The sequence below is a fragment of the Saimiri boliviensis genome, chromosome 12 (genome assembly GCF_048565385.1).
Source record: "Saimiri boliviensis isolate mSaiBol1 chromosome 12, mSaiBol1.pri, whole genome shotgun sequence".
Classification (NCBI taxonomy): domain Eukaryota; kingdom Metazoa; phylum Chordata; class Mammalia; order Primates; family Cebidae; genus Saimiri; species Saimiri boliviensis.
Genome location: NC_133460.1, coordinates 33,112,282 through 33,134,772, shown reverse-complemented (window position 1 = coordinate 33,134,772; position 22,491 = coordinate 33,112,282). Strand labels below are relative to the sequence as shown.

The window sequence follows — 22,491 nt, the reverse complement described above, 5'->3', positions numbered from 1 at the left end:
TATTTTGAGATATGCTCCTTCGATACCTAGTTTATTGAGAGATTTTAGCGTAAAGAGCTGTTGAATATTATCAAAGGCCTTCTCTGCATCCATTGAGATAATCATGTGGTTTTTGTCTTTGGTTCTGTTTATGTGGTGAATTACATTTATAGACTTGCATATGTTGAACCAGCCTTGCATCTCCGGGATGAAGCCTACTTGATGGTAATGGATAAACTTTTTGATGTGCTGTTAGAATTGATTTGCCAGTATTTTATTGAAGATTTTTGCATCTATGTTCATCATGGATATTGGCCTGAAGTTTTCTTTTCTTAATGAGTCTCTGCCAGGTTTTGGTATCAGGATGATGTTGGTCTCATAAAATGAGATTCCCTCTTTATGGATTGTTTGGAATAGTTTCAGAAGGCATGGTACCAACTCCTCTTTGTATGTCTGGTAGAATTTGGCTGTGAACCCATCTGGACCTGGCCTTTTTTTTAATTTGGTATGCTATTAATTGCTGCCTCAACTTCAGCCATAATTATTACTGATCTATTCATGGTTTTGACTTCTTCCTGGTTTAGGCTTGGGAGGGTGCAAGTGTCCACGAATGTGTCCATTTCTTCCAGGTTTACTGGTTTATGTGCATGGAGTTGTTTGTAGTAATCTCTGATGTAGTTTGTATTTCTGTGAAATCTGTGGTGATATCCCCTTTAGCTTTTTTTAATGCATGTATTTAATTCTTCTCTCTTTTCTTTTTTATTAGTTTGGCTAGTTGTCAGTCTATTTTGTTGATCTTTTCCAAAAACCAGCTCCTGGATTTATTAATTTTTGAAGGGTTTTTTTGTGTGTCTATCCCCTTGAGTTCTGCTCTGATTTTAGTTACTTCTTGTCTTCTGCTAGCTTTTGAGTTTTTTGGTCTTGCTTCTCTAGCTCTTTCAATTTTGATTATAGGGTGTCAATTTTAGATATTTCCTTGCTTCTCATGTGGGCATTTATTGCTATAAATTTTCCTCTAGATGCTACTTTAAATTTGTCCCAGCGATTCTGGTATGTTGTGTCTTTGTTCTCATTGTTTTTGAAGAACATCTTTATTTCTGCCTTCACTTCATTGTTTATCCAGTCAACATTCAAGAGCCAGTTGTTAAGTTTCCATGAAGTTGTGCCATTCCGAGTGAGTTTCGTAATCCTGAATTCTAACTTGATTGCACTGCGGTTTGAGAGACTGTTATGATTTCCATTCTTTTGCATTTGCTGAGGAGTGATTTACTTCCAATTATGTGGTGAGTTTTAGAGTAGGTGTGATGTGATGCTTAGAAGAATGTAAATTCTGTGGATTTGTGGTGGAGAGTTCTGTAAATGTCTATTAGGTTTGCTTGGTCCAGACCTGAGATCAAGTCCTGGGTATCCTTGTTAATTTTCTGTCTCGTTGATCTGTCTAATATTGACAGTGGAGTGTTAAAGTCTCCCACTATTATTGTGTGGGAGTGTAAGTCTCTTTGTAGGTTGTTAAGAACTTGCTTTACATACCTGGGTGTTCCTGTATTGGGTGCATATATATTCAGGATCATTCACTCTTCTTATTGCATTGTTCCCTTTACCATTATGCACTGCCCTTCTTTGTCTCTTTTGATCTTTGTTGTTTAAAGTCTATTTTATCAGAGACTGGGATTGCAACTGCTGCTTTTTTTTTTTTTTTTGCTCTCCATTTGCTTGGTAAATCTTCCTCCATCCCTCTATTTTGAGCCTATATGTATCCTTGCATGTGAGATGGGTTTCCTGGATACAGCACATGGATGGGTTTTGACTTCTTTTTTTTTTTTGAGATGGAGTTTTGCTCTTGTTACTCAGGCTGGAGTGCAATGGCACGATCTCGGCTCACCGCAACCTCTGCCTCCTGAGTAGCTGGGATTACAGGCACGTGCCACCATGCCCAGCTAATTTTTTGTATTTTTAGTAGAGACAGGGTTTCATCATGTTGACCAGGATGGTCTCGAACTCTTGACCTTGTGATCCACCTGCCTCGGCCTCCCAAAGTGCTGGGATTACAGGCGTGAGCCACCGCTCCCAGCCAGGTTTTGACTTCTTATCCAATTTGCCAGTCTGTGTCTTTTGATTGGGACATTTAGCCCATTTACATTTAAGGTTAATATTGTTAGGTGTAAATTTGATCCTGCCATTTTGATGCCAGCTGGTTGTTTTGCCCATTAGTTGACACAGTTTCTTCTTTGGTCAATGCTCTTTACCATTTGGTACATTTCTGGAGTGACTACTACTGGTTGTTCCTTTTTATGTTTAGTGCTTCTTTCAGGAGTTCTTGTAAGGCAGACCTGGTGGTGATGAAATCTCTGAGCGACTGCTTGTTCATAAAGGATTTTATTTCTCCTTCACTTATGAAGCTTAGTTTGGCTGGATATGAAATTCTAGGATGAAAGTTCTTTTCTTTAAGAATGTTGAATATTGGCCCCCACTCCCTTCTGGCTGGTAGGGTTTCTGCGGAGAGATCTTGCTATGAGTCTGATGGGCTTCCCTTTGTGGGTAACCCAACATTTATTTCTGCCTGCCCTCAGCATTTTTTCCTTCATTTCAACCCTGGTGAATCTGATGATTATGTGCTGTGGGGTTGCTCTTCTTGAGGAATATCTTTGTGGTGTTCTCTGTATTTCCTGGACTTGAATATTGGCCTGCCTTCCTAGGTTGGGAAGTTCTCCTGGATAATATCCTAAAGAGTGTTTTCCAGCTTGGATTCATTCTCTCCATCACATTCAGGTGCACCTCTCAAATGTAGATTAGGTCTTTTCACATAATCCTATATTTCGTGGAAGCTTTGTTTATTTCTTTTTACTCTTTTTTCTCTGATCTTGCTTTCTTGATTTATTTCATTGAGTTTATGTTCAATCTCTGATACCCTTTCTTCTGCTCGGTCAGTTCGGCTGTTGAACCTTGGGTATGCTTTGCCATGTTCTCGTGTTGTGTTTTTCAGCTCCATCAATTCATTTATATTCTTCCCTAAGCTGTTTATTCTTGTTAGCATTTCCTGAAACCTTTTTTCAAGTTTTTAAGTCTCTTTGCATTGGGTTACCACATGTTCTGTTAGCTCAGAGAAGTTTGTATTACCCACTTTCTGAAGCCTGTTTCTGTCAATTCATCAGACTCATTCTCCATCCAGCCTTGTTCCCTTGATGGTGAGGAGTTGTGATCCCTTGGAGGAGGAGAGGCATTCTGGTTTTGGGTGTTTCCATCCTTTTTGCACTGGTGTCTTCCTATCTTTTGTAGTTGGTGGCTTTCAGATGGGGTCTCTGAGTGGATATACTTTTGTTGATGATAATTTGTTTGTTTTTTAGTTTTCCTTCTAACAGTCTGGCCTCTGTGCTGTAGAACTGCTGGAGGTCCCTTCCAGACCCTGCTTGCCTGGGGATCACCTGCAGTGACTGCAGAACAGTAAGGATTGCTGCCAGTTTCTTCTTCTGTTATCTTTGTCCCAGAAGGATACCCACCAGGTGTCAGCCTGAGCTCTCCTTTATGAGGTGTGTCTTTGAATATATGGGATCAGGAGCTTCTTGAGGGGACAGTCTGTCCCTTATAGGAGCTCAGGTGCTGAGCTGTGAGCTCTGTTGTTCCGTTCAGAGCTGTTGGACAGGTGCTTTTAAGTCTGCTACAGCGGAACTCATAACCGCCTTTTTTTCCCAGGTGCTCTGTCCTGGGAAAGTGGGGCTTTATTTTTAAGTTCCTGATGTGCTGCTGCCTTTTTTCAGAGGTGCCCTGCACAGCGAGGAGGTAGCCTAGTCACAGTCTGCCAGCAGAGGCATTGCTGAGCTGCCGTGGGCTCTGCCCAGCTGCTGTGTGAACTTCTTTGTGGTTTTGTTTATGGAGGTATAGTTAAAACTGCCTCAGTAATGGCGGTCTGTGTCAGTAATGGTGGACTGCCTCAGTATTGGCAGTCTGCCTCAGTAATGGTGGACTCTCTGTGTAATGGCGGACTATGTTGCTAATGGTGGACTGCCTCAGTAGTGGTGGACTGCCTCGATAATGGTAGATCCCCTTCCCCCCACAGAGCTGGACTGTCCCAGTTCTAGTTGTGCTTGCTGTGAAACTCTCAGTCCAGAGCGTTTCAGATTGCTGGTCTTTGTGTGGGTGGGACTTGTTGAGCCAGATCACCTGGCTCCCTGTTTCAGCCCCCTTTTTTTCAGTTTAATGGGCGATTCTGTCTCCCAAGCATTCCAGGTACCAGTTGAAATGGCGCCCAGATTTGTGTGAGTTTTTGTGCGGAGACCTGCTGCACTGGCTAAAACAGCCGTGCTAGAGACTCCTGGCACTTTTCCGCCTGGGAATCTCCTGGTGTGGGCAGTAAAAATTCATTTGGAAATGTGGTGATCACTCACCCTCTGCATTCTCACTGGGAACTGCACTCCCAAGCTGTTCCTCTTTGGCCATCTTGGATCATCTCCCCTCCACTCCATTTCTTAACTGGCTCAACTGCCCTGTGACAGCTTAGAGTTTCACTATGAGCTCCTGCCGTAGACTCAGAAAGAAAGCAAGATAAGCGACTCGTGCCTCAAGCATTCCCCGCAACTCATCCATGACTCCCTCATCCTGGGTCTGAAGCCCAAAGAGGGAAAGTCATTTGACATGATTTTAGTCTTCTTCCTCTCTCTTTTCCTTCTCACATCCCCCAAGAACTGGAGGAGTCAGACATCTCATCCCATTCCTGTCTGGTCCATTCTTGTAAAAATTCTGTGGTCTTGCCAACAAGTCTGGTCTTTACTCTGCTGAAAGGTGGAGATTTAAAAAAAAATTGAGGACAAAACACCTTTCAAAAACCGTAGTGTGACTTCACATTTTATTCCTGTCTGGCTGCCAAATCATTTCTGAATGTTACAGATTTGAGTATTACCTCTTTCAGAGGCAGTAAGGAAGTGCCTAAGTCCACAGATTCTAGAGTCAGACTGCCAGGTTCAAAGAATGGCTCTGCTGTTTAAAATGATGTAACTTTGGGCCATACCTCTATGTGCCTTGGCTTTCTCCTCTACACAGTGGGGTTGATAATAGTATCTCATAAGGATGCCTGGGATGATTCCATTGGTTAGTATATGGTTTAGTGCAGGATACCTCATAATCCTGTAGGAAGTAGAACAGTTCCTTCTTCAAAGTTTCCTTTCTTGTTCAAGAATGAATCGTAGTTAGAAATAATAGTTTGTTTTAAAGACTTCGTTTAAAGCTTTCTTGCTTTTTGCTGATAACTCTTTGTTAAGCCCCATCCTATGTAGCCGTTAGATGTAAAAGAATAAATACATTCTATGTCCTTGCACTTTAACCAAGATATTTATGTTATTACTTTTCTAAGTCCTTTTGCAAGCAATTTCCTGTCCCTTCTTTATTTAGACGTCCTCTTTTACTTTTGTTCTCCATTGCCTTTACGTAGTCAAGGAAATTTTAAGTTTTGAAACTTAAAAGTTCAATTTTAGATTGCGAAGTCTGGCTCCAACCAACAGAGATCAGACACAGGAGTAAAGATGACCCTGACCCCAAATGCGTAAAAGATAAATATGTCTGCTTTTCCTTTGTTAGTTGTACTCTCTTGGCAAGATCGCTAACAGGAACACTTTCTGCAGAAAGTAAAATGGCCTTGTTGAGAGATTCTTTGTCTCAGTGCTGATTTTTCTTTGCAGCACTGACCATCTGTTTCCAACAACCCCTTTATGTTTATTATATATAGAAGTGTGTCTTCACCTTCCTCATCATTATCAGCGTCATCATTTTTTGTGTGTTACCCCTGTGATGAATCTCAATTTCCCAACCCTACCTGGGAATATGGAAGTCATGGGTGATTCAGAGCCAAGCCCCCAAACTCAGGAAGACAAGAGAAAAACACATCATTAACCTAAAAAATACATAGTCCATAAGCACTGCCTTCTAGTTGATAAAGTTGTGTCCATGAGGATATGGGTTAACAATTCTAATACTGCTATATATATGTACTGGGATTGAACAACTAACAAATCGATGGTGAATAATGGGAGCCAGGTTTATTACTCTTGGAGTGAGAGGTTACAGGTAATCCAGTGAGGAGGCTAGAATGATTCATTTGACAATGAGTTAGAATTATAGAGACATTGGGATGACTTCATACTTGGGTTAATAAATAGGCACAGAGTTGCATCTGTAAATGTTTGTAGATATGTGTGTATATACAAGTGTTAGCATACACACCTAAATTCCTTTACCTTGGCAACATGGAGTAGAAACAGCCAGCACACTGGCACCCAAATTTTGGTTTCTAATATTATTCTCCAATGAAATGAACTAGGCTCCTTGAAGAAATGGCTGATTGTTGGACCAGGATAACAAATCTGTGGAACATGCACCTGGAGAATCTTGTATTGGGAGAAAGTAAGAAAGTGATTAGAAAAGTAAAAAAATGAAGGGGAGATGTCAAAGGAGCCAATTGCCATATTTTCTGATGCCCAAATTTGGAATAATCTGAGCAATAAAACAAAATTAAGTGGTATTGGATTATAACCCAAAGTATAAAATACGTGTCCATGTGTCTACACTGATATGAATACATGATTGAGCCAACAAATAAATGGGGAAGAAGAGACAAATGTTCCATGAGAAATAATTCCAAATATATAGGTTTTTCCTCTCAAGGAGGTAGAGCATAGCCCCTACTCGTTAAGCGTGGTGTGGATGGCACATAAAGTATGGAAACGGGAAAAAATAGAAAATTTTATAGAGGAGAAATCTGTCTAACACTACCTAAGCCAGGTAAAGTTTAACATCAATGGTGATGAGCCATCATAATATGTCCCTTTGCTATTTTATAATGAGAATATCACTTTATGTCCATTATTCCCCCACCCCCAAACCCGTAATTCCAGTCTAATCATGACAAAAATATGAAGCAAATTCCAATCGACCCAGCATGGTGGCTCACGCTTATAATCTCAACACTTTGAGTGGCTGAGGCGGGGTCATCCGAGGTCAGGAGTTAAAGACCAGCCTAGCCAACATGGTGGAACGCCATAGCTACTAAAAATACAAAAAAATTAGCCAGGCGTGGTGGTGTGTGCCTGTGGTCCCAGCTACTTGGGAGGCTGAGACAGGAGAATCGCTTGAACCTGGGAGGTGGAGGCTGCAGTGAGCCGAGATTGCACCATTGCACTCCAGCCTGGGTAACAGAGCAGGACTCTGTCACAAGAAAAAAAAAAAAAAAAAAAAAAAAAAAAAAAAAGTCCATTCTACAAGATAGGTGAACTGTACTTCTCAAAACTGTCAAAGTCATCAAAATAGGAAAAGTCTGAGAAACTGTCACAGGCAAGAGGAATTTAGAGAGATACGACTAAATTTAATGTGGTACCTAGATAATTTGAAACAGAAAAGGACATTAGGTAAAAGCTAAGGAAACCCAAATAAAGTGTGGGCTTTAGTTAAGAGTAGCATACCAATATTGATTCATTCACTGTAACAAATGTACCATACTAATATGTTAATGACAGGTAAACTGGGTCTGGAGGATACAGGGACTCTCTATACTATCTTTGCAGTACTTCCGTAACTCTAAAACTGTTTCATAGTCAAGAGGTTATTTTAAAAATATATTGTTCAAGGTCAGGTATGGTGGCTCACGCCTCTAATCCCAGCGCTTTGGGACACTAAGGCAGGTAGACTACTCGAAGTCAGGAGTTCATGACCAGCCTGGCCAACATGGCGAAACCCTGTTTCTAATAAAAATACAAACAGCCGGGTATGGTGGCTCACACCTGTAATCCCAGCTACTTGGGATGCTGAGGTGGGAGGGTCACTTGAACCTGGGAGGTGAAGATTGCAGTGAGCTGAGATCATGCCACTGCACTGCATCCTGGGTGATAGAATGAAACACTATCTCAAATATACAGAGAGAGAGAGAGGGAGAGAGAGAGAGAGAGAGAGAGAGAGAGAGAGAGAGAGAGAGAGAGAGAGAGAGAACACGCGGCTGGGCGCGGTGGCTCAAGCCTGTAATCCCAGCACTTTGGGAGGCTGAGGCGGGTGGATCACGAGGTCAAGAAATCGAGACCATCCTGGTTAACATAGTGAAACCCAGTCTCTACTAAAAATACAAAAAATTAGCTGGGCATGGTGGCACGTGCCTGTAATCCCAGCTACTCAGGAGGCTGAGGCAGGAGAATCGCCTGAACCAAGGAGGCGGAGGTTGCGGTGAGCCGAGATCGCGCCATTGCACTCCAGCCTGGGTAACAAGAACGAAACTCCGTCTCAAAAAAAAAAAAAGAAAAGAAAACACGCGAGTACTCACATGAGAAAGTCTTTACCAACTGTCTGGAACGTTGTGTGTACTCGACAAAACTACACTATTTGACTATCCTTGGGATATGCTTTGAAGGAGTTACTATGTTATCGTTCCTTTAAGATAAGCCAGAATGGTCTAGTCTCTGACAGTTAATATTTGTCTTTGTACACAGAGAAACTTAGAGCGTCCTCTCAGTGTTTGTAACTGAGCATTTTTATCTTAACTGGCTCGATCTGAATTTCATTCATTTTATTTCCCTATTGAGTAACTAAGATACATCACACAACAACAGGAGTTACATGGTGGTTACCGTGGCATAAGTCTGCCAGATGCTTCCAATTAGAGTAATTGTATCTTAACTTTCTTTGAGAATGGTTGTTGGATATACGAGGCTTCTTCTCTGTCTTAGGAAGGAGAACACAGGACACCGTGAATTTCTTGTTTGCATACTGAGGGTCTGCATGGAAAACAGCATCACAGAAGGACAAGTCTTCCTTAGTTATTTTGAAGGGTCCAAATGAGTTGCACTTATAATGAAGTGGGGAAAGTTTTCTTGTGGCATTGAAGAAGGGGTACCTTTCCACAGAGGTGGGGAAGATATCTCTGAGGCTGGGGAATGTTTAGAAGGGAAGTCATTCTTCGGAGAGGAAGACATCTTAGTGGATTCCATCTATGCTATGACTGTGCACAAAAAATTATATGTGTGTATATGCATGCCTGTATACTTATATGTACATATGCATACACATATACACGCATATTTCTTCTCTCAACTTGGCAAGGGCAAGATTTGCAGATTATAACCTAGATCTCATTCATGCTGCATTTTTTCCACTCACCCTATTGTTCTTCTTTTCTTGGATTCCAACCTGGGCTTATCTCCAATCTGCATTTTTTGTTTATCCTCCTTAGCTGAATATATTTGTGGAAAACTCACAAAGCAACTGGGTTGCCAGATCTGGTCCCTTTCTTCCTGTCCAGTAAAATGAAAATGACATTTAGAAAACCCAGTCACAAATGTATGTTTAATGTATTTTGATTGCTGCCCTGAAACTGGATTTTAATATATCTGAATATTCAATGCCAAGAAGCTCATGCAAAATGGCTATCTAAAACTGCCAGAAATTTTGCTTTCTCTGGTTCTTAATGTGAAACTGGAAATAAGACTTTGGGGTGGCCTCACTTCTTCTTTTGAGAGGGATCGCTTTGGTGGGCTTGTATGGTTATGCCTACTTATATTATGTACCTACTCACTGCCTCTGAGGTGTCTCAGAAATTGGGAGAAATAATCTAAAAGCAAATACTTTATAATGGAATATCATATATTCTGTTTAATAATATAGTAGGTGGTCCTAAGATACTCAGTGAGGAACATTTCTGTAGAATTTTTTTTTTCTTTAATGAGGTGTTTAGTATTTTCTCTGGCAGACCTAGAAACAGAGTTTGAGCCCACAGGTTGGGTCTGGGACTGACAGATCAAAGACATGAAATGGAGGACTTAAACTGGAGGATAACAGGCTTATCCTAATGAAGGTTCAGCTCTTTCATTAGACAGTCCAGTGTTTGGCACGTATTTCCAGGGGTAAGGGAACCTGCCATTGAGACATTAGTTAGCTTACTAATGTCCTTAGGCACACTCTATGCAGTATTCAGACAATTTGTTGTTTGGAATTTCTACTGTAGCTCTGTAGAAAACTGAGGGGCAACACCTTTTCCATCTTGATGCAGTACTTGGGTTAGCCCCCTGGACAGCCTTCCCTCTAGTCAATTTCAGCTTCCCAGAGGAAATCCAGACAACAACTGCCATGGTCAGACTCTCCTTTGTAAGTGGCAGGAGCCACTAAACATACTCTTTAGAAAGGGTCTTCTCTCTCTCCTCAGTGTCTTTCATGTGGGTGTGATTCTTCATCTTTCATAATGAAGAAAGATTTTCTCCACTCGGTAGATTCCAATTCACTTTACTTGATGGCCTTTTTGTTGTTTGATTCCAATGATTCCAAGCAGAAAAGTTGGTGGAAGAACCAAAAAGATTGGCCCAGCTTAAATCACATGCTCTCCTCTAGTCCAATCACTGTAAGAAGAAGAAGGTATTGGGATTGGTCTGATTCCAGCCCCATGCTGACTGCGATGGCCAGGGGTCTGACTTACTACAGCACGGTGGACCCTTACTATTTGGGCACATACTCACCTGCTTTTCAACTGCCAGCTCACATCCCTGAGCGAGAGTGTCTCTGGCCACCAGAGCTTGCTTTGCCTGGGAATGTGGGCTGTTGCAAGTGCTGACAAATTAATGTCCCCCAGAAGCATCACTCAACCAATGACTAATAGGAATTTGTGTATAAATACTAAGGGTTCCTTTGTCCTTGGGGTGATGTAATTTTGAGGCATGGATTCAATATCATTTACTAGAATTCCAAAGTGGGATTAAACTGTGGTTGACTGCATTGCATCTTGCTTGGCATTGCACATTTTATTTGCTGCTGCTTGTTCCTTAACGCCCCCATCCTTTTGCTACAAGTATTTCCTGAGATCACCTGCCAAATATGCTTGAATTTGAGTCCTTTGGTACACTGCTTTATCCCCACTTGAGTTGTGTGATGAGCTGCCAATCATGGTAACTATCTTAGTTTGTGTTTCCCCAGAAGAGTCACTAAGATGAAGACTTTGCACAAAACAGTAGCTATCCACCAAAAAATACATCATGCAACACAGACACACACACACACAGCGGTGGCAGCATACAATGAGAACTTACAGTAAGCCATTTTCCACTGGCCCACTACTTGGGAACAAAACGTGTGTGGCCTGACACACCCAGGGGAAGCAGACAGGAACCCTGATGGGTTGGCTTTGGAGAGGAGAACGTCAGAGGATCTTTGGGTCCAAGTTGCAGTGAAACCATTCCTGATCAACACCTTTCCTACTGTTATTTTATTAAGCCTGGGACTCTCCCAGCACAGCCGAATCTCAGTCAAAGAGCTGAGAAAGATACATGCATCTCTCCAGACGCTGGCCAGAGACTGGGTTACTTGGTTCTTATGTTTGGCAACATTCCCATTAAATACTTGGGCTTGTATGATGGCTCATGCAGGTGAAATGATAAAAATACTCTCCCTATCATCATACCTCAGCTAGGGTATCCCTGCCTCTTTCCATTAGGGTTTGTTGGCTTCTAAAGCTAAACATTTTCCTTATACATCAGGGACTGAGTTATCTAAAAGCAAAGCCTGGGAAAGGGGTTCAGATGCATGTGACCCTGAGGGCGTGCTCTTCAGGTAACAAACACATCAAAAGCTGTGGGAGAACAGTAGGAACAGTTACGGAGCCACGTAAAAATGGGATCTCAGGTAAGGTCCAGATTCAGGGGTTGTCAAACTATAGCCCTTGGGTCAAATTTGGTACCACCTGTTTTTGTAAATAAAGTTTTATTGTAACATAGCCATGACCATTTATGTAGTTGTCCCATGGTATCCGTGGGGATTTAGTTTCATGACCCTCTATGGATACCAATATCAACGGATGCTCAAGTCCGGCATATAAAATGGCATAGTATTTGCATATAACCTACTCACATCCTCTCATATTCTTTAAATCATCTCTAGATTACTTATAAAACCTAGTACAACACAAATGTTACGTGAATAGTTGTACTGTATTTTTACTTGTATTTTTTGTATTATTTTTAATTTTTTGATATGTTTGATTGCACTTTAGGTTCTGGGGTACATGTGCAGAACATGCAGGATTGTCACATAGGTACATACATGGCAATGTGGTTTGCTGCCTCCATCCCTGTCACCTATATCTGGCATTTCTCCCCATGCTATCTCTCCCCAACTCTCCACCCCCCACTGTCCCTCCCCTATTTCCCCCCAACTGACCCCAGTGTGTGATGCTCCCCTCCCTGTGTCCATGTGTTCTCCTTGTTCAACACCCACCTATGAGAGAGAACATGCGGTGTTTGATTTTCTGTTTGAGTTTGCTGACAATGATGGTTTCCAGATTCATCCATGTCCCTACAAAGGACATGAACTCATCATTTTTTTATGGTTGCATAGTATTCCATGGTGTATGTGTGCCATGTTTTCCTTGTCCAGTGTATCATAGATGGGCATGTGGGTTGGTTCCCAGTCTTTGTTATTGTAAACAGTGCCACAATGAACATACGTGTGCCTATGTCTTTATAATAGAATGATTTATAATCCTTTGGATATATACTCAGTAATGGGATTGCTGGATCAAATGAAATTTCTGTTTCTAGGTCCTTGAGGAATCGCCACACTGTCTTCCACAATGGTTGAACTAATTTACACTCCCACCACCAGTGTAAAAGTGTTCCTATTTCTCCACATCCTCCCCAGCATCTGTTGTCTCCAGATTTTTTAATGATCGCCATTCTAACTGGCATGAGATGGTATCTCGATGTGGTTTTGATTTGCATTTCTCTAACGACCCATGATGATCATTTTTCCATGTTTGTTGGCCTCATGTATGTCTTCTTTTGTAAAGTGCCTGTTCATATCCTTTGCCCACTTTTGAATGGGCTTGTTTTTTTCTTGTAAATCTGTTTTAGTTCTTTGTAGATTCTGGATATTAGCCCTTTGTCAGACGGGTAGATTGCAAAAATGTTTTCCCATTCTGTTCATTTCCAGTTCACTCTAATGATTGTTTCTTTTGCTGTATAGAAGTTGTGGAGTTTAATTAGATCTCATTTGTCTATTTTGGCTTTTGTTGCCAATGTTTTTGATGTTTTAGTCATGAAGTCCTTGCCTAATCCTATATCCTGAATGGTTTTGCCTAGGTTTTCTTGTAGGGTTTTTTATGGTGTTAGGTCTTATGTTTAAGTCTTTAATCCATTTAGAGTTAATTTTAGTATACAGTGTCAGGTAGGGGTCCGGTTTCTGCTTTCTGCACATGGCTAGCCAGTTTTCCCAACACCATTTATTAAACAGGAAATCCTTTCCCCATTGCTAGTTTTTGTGCGGTTTGTCAATGATCAGATGGTTGTAGATGTGTGGCATTGCTCTGAGGCCTCTCTTCTGTTCCATTGGTTTATATCTCTGTTTTCGTACCAGCACCATGCTGTTTTGATTACTGTAGCATTGTACTATAATTTGAAATCAGGTAGCGTGATGCCTCCAGCTTTATTCTTTTTGTTTACAATTGTCTTGGCTATGTGGGCTGTCTTTTGGTTCCATATGAAGTTTAAGGTGGTTTTTCCAGTTCTGTGAAGAGGGTCATAGGTAGCTTGATGGAGATAGCTTTGAATCTATAAATTACTTTGGGCAGTATGGCCATTTTCAGAACATTGATTCTTCCTAACCATGAGCATGGAATGTTTTTCCATCTGTTTGTGTCCTCTCTTATTTCCTTGAGCAGTGGTTTATAGTTCTCCTTGAAGAGGTCCTTTACATCCCTTGTTAGTTGTATTCCTAGATATTTTATTCTCTTTGTAGCAATTGTGAAAGGCAGTTTGTTCTTGATTTGGCTCTCTTTAAGTCTGCACATTGATTTTGTATCCTGAGACTTTGCTGAAGTTGCTTATCAGTTTCAGGAGATTTTTGGACTGAGATGATGGGGTCTTCTTAATATACAATCTTGATGGTAATCTATAAGCTTTTTGATATGCTGTTGCAATCAGTTTGCCAGTATTTTATTGAAGATTTTTGCATCTATGTTCATCATGGATATTGGCCTGAAGTTTTCTTTTCTTATTGAGTCTCTGCTGAGTTTTGCTATCAGGATGATGTTGGTCTTATAAAATGATTTGGGAAGGATTCCCTTTTTTTGTATTGTTTGGAATAGTTTCAGAAGGAGTGGTACTAGCTCCTCTTTGTACCTCTGGTAGAATTCAGCTGTGAACCCATCTGGACCTGGGCTTTTTTTGGTTGGTAGGCTATTAATTTCTGCCTCAACCTTCAGCCTTTGTTACTGGTCTATTCAGGGTTTCGACTTCTTCCTGGTTTAGGCATGGGAAGGTGCAACTGTCCAGGAATTTATCCATTTCTTCCAGGTTTACTGGTTTATGTGCATAGAGTTGTTTGTAGTAATCTCTGATGGTAGTTTGTATTTCTGTGGAATTGGTGGTGATCTCCCCTTTATCATTTTTTTTGCATCTATTTGATTATTCTCTCTTTTCTTTTTTTATTAATCTGGCTAGTGGTCTATTTTGTTGATCTTTTCAAAAAACTAGCTTCTGGATTTAATAATTTTTTGAAGGGTTTTTGTGTCTCTATCTCCTTGAGTTCTGCTCTGATCTTAGTTATTTCTTGTCTTCTAGCTCTTGAGGTTTTTTGGTCTTACTTCTCTAGCTCTTTCAATTTTGATGATAGAGTGTCGATTTTAGATATTTCCTTGCTTCTCATGTGGGCATTTATTGCTGTAAATTTTCCTCTAGACACTGCTATAAATGTGTCCCAGTGATTCTGGTATGTTTTGTCTTCATTCTCATTGGTTTCAAAGAACATCTTTATTTCTGCCTTCATTTCATTGTTTATCCAGTCAACATTCAAGAGCCAGTTGTTCAGTTTCCATGAAGTTGTGTGGTTCTGGGTTTGTTAAAACTGATTTCTAATTTGATTGCATTGTGGTCTGAGAGACTGTTTATGATTTCTATTCTTTTACATTTGCTGGGGAGTGATTTACTTCCAGTTACATGGTCAATTTTAGAGTAGGTGTGATGTGGTGCTGAGAAGAATGTAAATTCTGTGGATTTGTGGTGGAGAGTTCTGTAAATGTCTATTAGGTTTGCTTGGTCCAGACCTGAGATCAAGTCCTGGGTATCCTTGTTAATTTTCTGTCTCATTGGTCTGTCTAATATTGACAGTGGAGTGTTAAAGTCTCCCATTATTATTGCGTAGAAGTCTAAGTCTCTTTGTCAGTCATTAAGAACTTGCTTTACATATCTGGATGCTCCTGTATTGGGTGCATATATATTTAGGATCATTAGCTCTTCTTGTTGCATTGATCCTTTTACTGTTATGTACTGCCCTTCTTTGTCTCTTTTGATCTTCGTCGGTTTAAAGTCTATTTTATCAGAGATTAGGATTGCAACTCCTGCTTTTTTTTTTTTTTCCCCTCTCCATTTGCTTGGTAAATCTTCCTTCATCCCTTTATTTTGAGCCTGTGTGTGTCCTTGCATGTGAGATAGGTTTCCTGGATTACAGCACACCAATGGTTTTTGACTTTTTGTCCAATTTGCCAGTCTGTGTCTTTTTACTGGGACATTTAGCCCATTTACATTTAAGGTTAATATTGTTATGTGTGAATTTGATCCTGCCATTTTGATGCTAGCTGGTTGTTGTGCCCTTTAGTTGATACAGTTTCTTTATTGTGTTGATGCTCTTTACCATTTGGTACTTTTTGGGAGTGGCTGGTACTGGTTGTTCCTTTCTATGTTTAGTGCTTCTTTTAGGAGGTCTTGTAAGGCAGGCCTGGTAGTAACGAAATCTCTCAGCAATTGCCTATTCACAAAGCATTTTCTTTCTCCTTTGCTTATGAAGCTTAGTTTGGCTGGATATGAAATTCTGGGTTGAAAGTTCTTTTCTTTTCTTTAAGGATGTTGGATATTGGCACCCACTCCCTTCTGGCTGATACGGTTTCTGTGGAGAGATCCACTCTGAGTCCAATGGGCTTCCCTTCGTGGGTAACCTGACCTTTCTTTCTGGCTGCCTTTAGCATTTTTTCCTTCATTTCAACCCTGGTGAATCTGACAATTATATGCCTTGGTGTTGCTCTTCTTGAGGATTATCTTTGTGGTGTTCTCTGTATTTCCTAGACTTGAATATTGGCCTGCCTTGCTAGGTTGGGAAGTTCTCCTGGATAATATCCTGAAGAATGTTTTCCAGCTAGGATTCATTCTTTCCATCACATTCAGGTACACCTCTCAAATGTAGATTAGGTCTTTTCACATAATCCCATATTTCTTGGAGGCTTTGTTCATTTCTTTTCACTCTTTTTTCTCTAATCTTGCTTTGTCGTTTTATTTCATTGAGTTGTTCTCCAATCTCTGATATCCTTTCTTCTGCTTGGTTGATTCAGCTATTGAAATTGTGTATGCTTTGCAAAGTTCTCATGTTGTGTTTTTCCCCTCCATCAGTTCATTTATATTCTTCTCCAAGCTGTTTATTCTCATTAGCATTTCCTCAAACCTTTTTGCAAGTTTCTTAGTTTGTTTGCATTGGGTTACCACATGTTCTTTTAGCTCAGAGAAGTTTGTTATACTCACCTTTTGTCAATTCATCAGACTCATTCTCTATCCAGCCTTGTTCCCTTGATGGTGAGGAGTTGTGATCCCTTGGAGGAGGAGAGGTGTTCTGGTTTTGGGTGTTTCCATCCTTTTTGCTCTGGTTTCTTCCCATCTTTGTGGATTCATCTACCTGTGGTCTTTGTAGTTGGTGGCTTTCAGATGAGGTCTCTGAGTGGATGCCCTTTTTGTGGATGATAAAGTTATTTCTGTTTTTTAGTTTTCCTTCTAACAGGCCCCTTTTCTGTAGGACTGCCGGAGGTCCCTTCCAGACCCTGCTTGCCTGGGGATCACCTGCAGTGGCTGCAAAACAGTAAGGATTGCTGCCAATTTCTTCTTCTTTTATCTTTGTCCGTGAAGGATACCCACCAGATGTCAGCCTGAGCTCTCCTTTATGAGGTGACTGGATATACAGGGATTGGGGAGTTGCCTGAGGAGATAGTCTGTCCTTTATAGGAGATCAAGTGCTGAGCTGTGAGCTCCATTGTTCCATTCAGAGCTGCTGGGCAGGTATAAGTCTTCTACAGCGTAACTCATGACCCCCTTTTTTCCCCAGGTGCTCTGTCCTGGGATGGTGGGCCTTCATTTTTAAGTTCCTCATGTGCTGCTGCCTTTTTTCAGAGGTGCCCTGCCCAGTGAGGAGGTAGCCTAGTCACAGTCTGCCAGCAGAGGGATTGCTGAGGTGCTTTGAGGTCTGCCCAGCTGCTGTGTGAACTTCCTTGAGATTTTGTTTATAGAGGTATAGTTAGAAATGCGTGCGTAATGGCAGTCTCCCTCAGAAATGGTAGACTGTCTCTGTAAAGGTGGATGGCCTCGGTAATGGCAGACTGCCTCAGTAGTGGTGGACTGCCTCAGTAATGGCAGACACCCTTCCTCCCACAGAGGTGGACCGTCCTGGGTCCTGCTGTGCTTACTGTGAAACTGTCAGTCCTGAGTGTTGCAGATTGCTGGTCTTTGTGTGAGTGGGACCTGCTGAGCCAGATCACCTGGTTCCGTTTCAGTCCCGTTTCTTTGAGTTGAATGGGCAACTCTGTCTCCCAGGTGTTCCAGGCACCAGTTGAAATGGCCACCCTGATGTGTGTGAGTTTTTGTATGGAGACCTGCTGTGCCAGTTGAGACAGCTGTGCTGGAGACTTATGGTACTTTCCCACCCAGCAATATTCTGGTCTGTGGGCAGTAAAAATTCTTTTGGAAATGCTGTTTCCCTCTGTTCTTGCTGGGAACTGCCCTCCAGAACTGTTCTTATTCAGCCATCTTCAGTCATCAAAATTCTATTTTTAATTTTTTTTCTGGGTATTTTCTAATCCACAGTTGGCTGAATCCAAGCGTATAGAACCTGTGGATACACAGGGCCACCTGTCTCCCATCTAGGGCTTCATTCATGCTACCATGGCAGAGGGGAGTAGTTAAAACAGAGACTGATGGCCAGCCTACAAAGCCTAAGATACTTACTCTCTGGCCCTTGACAGAAAAAGTTTGCTGATCTGTATTCTAAACTTGACCCAATCCATCTGAACTCTGGAGCATCCATGGTTTCACAAAATTAGCCCCATATTGAGGCAAGGGGCTGGCCTTTGTACTTCAGTGTCAGCAGGACATTGGTTGCTGACCACCTGAGGAGGTGCATGAAGCATATTAACCCCTGGCAGTGGCTCCATCAGCCAAGGGCAGTTCTCTGGGTATTGAAGGCCGCTGTGAGCTATTAGCAGCCAACATTTGCAGCAACTGGAAAATGGGTACACATGCTTGATTCTTTAAGGTATGGCCAGCATCCACTGCAGTGCATACTTGGATCAACACATATGCTTTATGAAGCCAGAGGGAACCCGTACTTTCCACCTGAAACTGAGCCATCATTATCTCACAGTGATGGAATGGATAGATGGGAGGCGACAACCAAATAGAAATGGAATCTCCTGTTTGGTTCTCGCCTCCGATCTATCCATCCCATTGCTCTAAGGATGAAGATATCGGGATCCTTCCCAGTGTTCACTGAGTCCCACTAGCCTCCCCAGCCCCACCTTATTCCACTTTCCTCACACTGTATTCTCTAGCTGTGCATGATGAGAGCTCAGCGGGCAATTCCTTCTGTTGCAAAACATGTCGGGTTACACCCAGCTTCAGGGCCTTTGCTCATGCTGTTTCCTCTGCCTCAAATACCCTCCCTCATACCTTCCACCTTCCACCACAATGCAGTATTAACAACTCTCCTTCCTGCAGATTTCAGCTCAGAAAAACCTCGTATCAGAAAAACCTTCTTGAATCTAATTTGCCCTCAAGTAGCCAATAATTAGTTTCTTTACATGTTTCTGTCTTGTGCAAACCTATACAGTAGCTTATAAAAATATACCCATAGTGTTTTACTTAACAAAAAATGCTATACTATTTGCTTTCCTTTAAAGCTTGCTTTTCTCCCTTTAGCAATATAAACCATAAGAAACTATTCAATTTTTCATTCATTTTCAGCACCTGAATGACATTGTCATATGTGTTCATATGTACATCATATGTATTGTAATAAATCATTTAAGAACTCCCAGCCAGGCACTGTGGCTCACACCTGTAATCCCAGCACTTTGGGAGGCCGAGGCGGGTAGATCATGAGGTCAGGAGTTCAAGACCACCCTGGCCAATATGCTGAAATTCCATCTCAACTAAAAATACAAAAATTAGCCAGGTGTGGTGGTACACACCTGTAGTCCCAGCTAAATGGCAGGCTGAGGCAGAAGAATCACTTGAACCCAGGGGGTGGAGGCTGCAGTGAGCCAAGATCACACCACTGCACTACAGCCTGGGTGACAGAGCAAGACTCCATCTCAGGAAAAAAAAAAAAAAAAAAAAAGAATTCCCATATTGATAGGAGTTCAGATTGTTTCTGTGTCTCTGTGTGTGTGTGTGTGTGTGTGTGTGTGTGTCATTTTACAAATAATGGTGTAAAAACATCTCTGAACGAATATCCTTACATTCTGATGCTTTTATTTCTGTAGGCTCAGTTGCTAGAGGTGGTATTGTTCAGTCAGCATATACATGCACTTCATGCACTTAACATTTCAGTAGTCAGTGTTAGATTTCTTTCTGCAAATATAGCAAATTGCACGTCCACCAGCAGCTTTAGGAGTCTGCCAGTCTCTTGGCAAAAGAATGGCTTCTCCTTGTTCTGACTTGTATTTCTTTGATCATTACTGAGGTTGCGCATCTTTTTATAAAAATACTATTTCAATAACAAAATAACCCCTCTACTCATAGGACCTTCACATGTTAATTGAACATGTTTTGAGCATATCCTTTGAGATGATGTCAGAAAAACACCCACCTGTCCTCATTTGCTCTCCAGTTAAGATTATGAACTCACTTGTGTCCTATGTATCTGTGAACCTTCTACTGTTTTGTGACTTGCATCCCTAAAGGGTGGGGAGAGTGTTGGTCTCCAGGGATATGGTGATGGGAGGGAAGGTAGACAGTTATGCCCTGTCTGTGACCTTCTCCTTCTGTCTCTTCACTTCCAGACACCACCCAGATGAACAACGCAGTGCCCACCTCTCCTTTGCTCCAGCAGATGGGCCATCCCCATTCGTACCCGAACCTGGGCCAGATCTCCAATCCCTACGAACAGCAGCCGCCAGGGAAAGAGCTCAACAAGTATGCCTCCTTAAAGGCAGTCGGTAAGGGTCTCCTGATGGATCTTTTTTTCTTTTTCCTCTTTCCTGTCCTTTGTAGCTTCTTGTAGAAGCTTCTTATACTATTGCTGTATAGTATAAGTGAATAGGGGGATGGATAGATAGATGATAGGATAATTCTACCTACCTACCAATTTACTATCAATCTGTCATCCATCTCTCCTTCCTTCCATTTATCTGCCTATCCAGTTATCTATCAATCTGTTATCTACCATCAATCTTAGATCTACCTACTACCTATCCATCTATCATCAATCATATATCTACCTATTATCTATCTATTATCATTTATCTACCTACCTATCTGTCTGTCTGTCTGTCTATCTATCTAATCTTCTGGGTCTCTCTTCCTGGGACCCAGCTTTCTAAGGACCAGAGTCCCTCAGCTGCTTTCTCTGACATAGAGCAAGTCCCATATTGCTGTGTGAGGCAGGGTGGCTGGGTGAGGGCTATTTTCTGGGGAGAAGGACCTGGTTGCTCATTTACTCTCACTGACATTTTAACCCCTTTATCATCTCCATCTACCCTCGTTGATCCTCAGGGAATCTTGACATAGAATCTAGGTCTTTCCATCTCAGAAATGCCTTACCCTTGAGTGGGTAACACCCTTCACCTACGCAGTCCATACCATTTCTAAGAAGTTGGTAAACAATGCACATTGCTATCCCAGGCAACTTCTCTCCGGGATTTAAATCTTTACTAGGGTAGGAAGCCTGGAGCTACTACTAACTGAGTTCTTATCAAGTGCAGGACATTGAATTAAACCCTTGTTTTTTCATAGTGATCCAAAGGCAAAGTCACAATGATTATTCCAATTGCCAGATTGGAAAACTGAGACTCTAAGAGGCTAATATAACTTGCCCAAGTCAAGGAGCAGTGGGTGAGAGAGATGAGACTTGAACCCTGTTTTTATTCCTCCACAGCCACTGCTCCCAACATTGCCTGGTTCCTTCAGTTCATTCTTCAATTTAAACATGAGGGGGTGTGAAAGTAACCCTAACAGTGACTAAGGCTCTTGAACAGTTGCTCATAAAAGGGTTCTATTGGATAGAAGCAGCAGCCACAGAAAGCGGTTCCTGACTCCTGATTGGCTGTGGCAACCTCAGGGTGTCCTCAGTAGATGGTTCTGACATGTGGATGACAATTACTAGAATCACCTGGAGAGCAGGTAAAACACCCTGATGCCCACCCTAGAGTTTTTAATTGAACTGGTTGAGGATAAGAATCAGACCTGGGCATTTTTAAAGGACTCTGTGGCTGCTTCTAGTGTGAAGCCAGGGCTGACAGCCGTTCATGAAAACCACTGCAACCCCACATCCAGGAAAACCAAATCCTGTTTCAAGTGCTTGCTCTGAATTTGGTTTTCTAATGACCTTAATTGTTATTTACTTTGCCGGTCATTGTTAATACAGTGGGGAGAGTTCCTTTCCTTTCCTTCTCACTGTCCTGTGAGTTCTGTTTTTTCTCCCTGTCTCAGAGGAGAGAATTTAAAGCCAGGTTTTCCACTTAACCTGTTTCTTCTCTGAGTGTATTCCCTGGGGAGCTAGAAAGAGCCAAAAAGATGGGAGTTCAAAGCCTAGCTCTACTACTATCTGTATATTTTTGGGCAACACATAACCCCTTTTAAAGATCTGTCTTCTAATCTGTAAAATGGGCCTAAGGATGCCTGTGATGACTTCTATTATAGCCTGGTAAAGGACATTCATTCGGCTGGGTGCAGTGGCTCATGCCTGTAATCCAAGCACTTTGGGAGGCCGAGGCAGGCAGATCACCTAAGGTCAGGAGTTTCAGACCAGCCTGGCCAACATGGTGAAACTCCATCTCTACTAAAAATACAAAAATTAGCCAGGTATGGTGGCAGGTGCCTGCAATCCCAGCTTCAGAAAGCTGAGGCAGTAGAATTGCTTGAACCTGGGAGGCAGAGGTTGTGGTGAGTCGAGATTGAACCCCACTGCATTCTAGCATGGGAGACTGAGCAAGATACCATCTCAAAAAAAAAAAAAAAAAAAAAAAAAGACATGCATTAAACATGTATTTGTCACCTCATTTCTCCAGAACCCCATGGTCTTGTTTCTAGTAGCCCCATGGATGAATCCTTTTTTGATTTCCATCTTATAGCATGCTCAGATATTATGGGCTGGTCATCTTCTTTTTTTCTTTTCTGAGATGGAGTCTCACCCTGTCATCCAGGCTGGAGTGCAGTGGCATGATCTCAGGTCACTGCAAGCTCCATCTCCCGAGTTCAAGCAATTCTCCTGCCTCAGCCTCCTGAGTGTCTGAGATTACAAGCATGTGCCACACCA

The 22,491-nt window shown here is 41.8% G+C and overlaps 1 protein-coding gene across 2 annotated transcripts in view; it reads left to right on the top strand.

The window, feature by feature from the left end:
• Positions 1-22,491, top strand: part of SHISA9 (shisa family member 9) — a 348,028-nt gene that overhangs the window by 290,617 nt on the left and 34,920 nt on the right. For both annotated transcript variants that reach the window (XM_010339400.3, XM_074382211.1), the window contains exon 3: positions 20,018-20,173. In XM_010339400.3, coding sequence (XP_010337702.3) covers positions 20,018-20,173 — 156 coding nt within the window. The remainder of the gene's footprint in view (positions 1-20,017; positions 20,174-22,491) is intronic.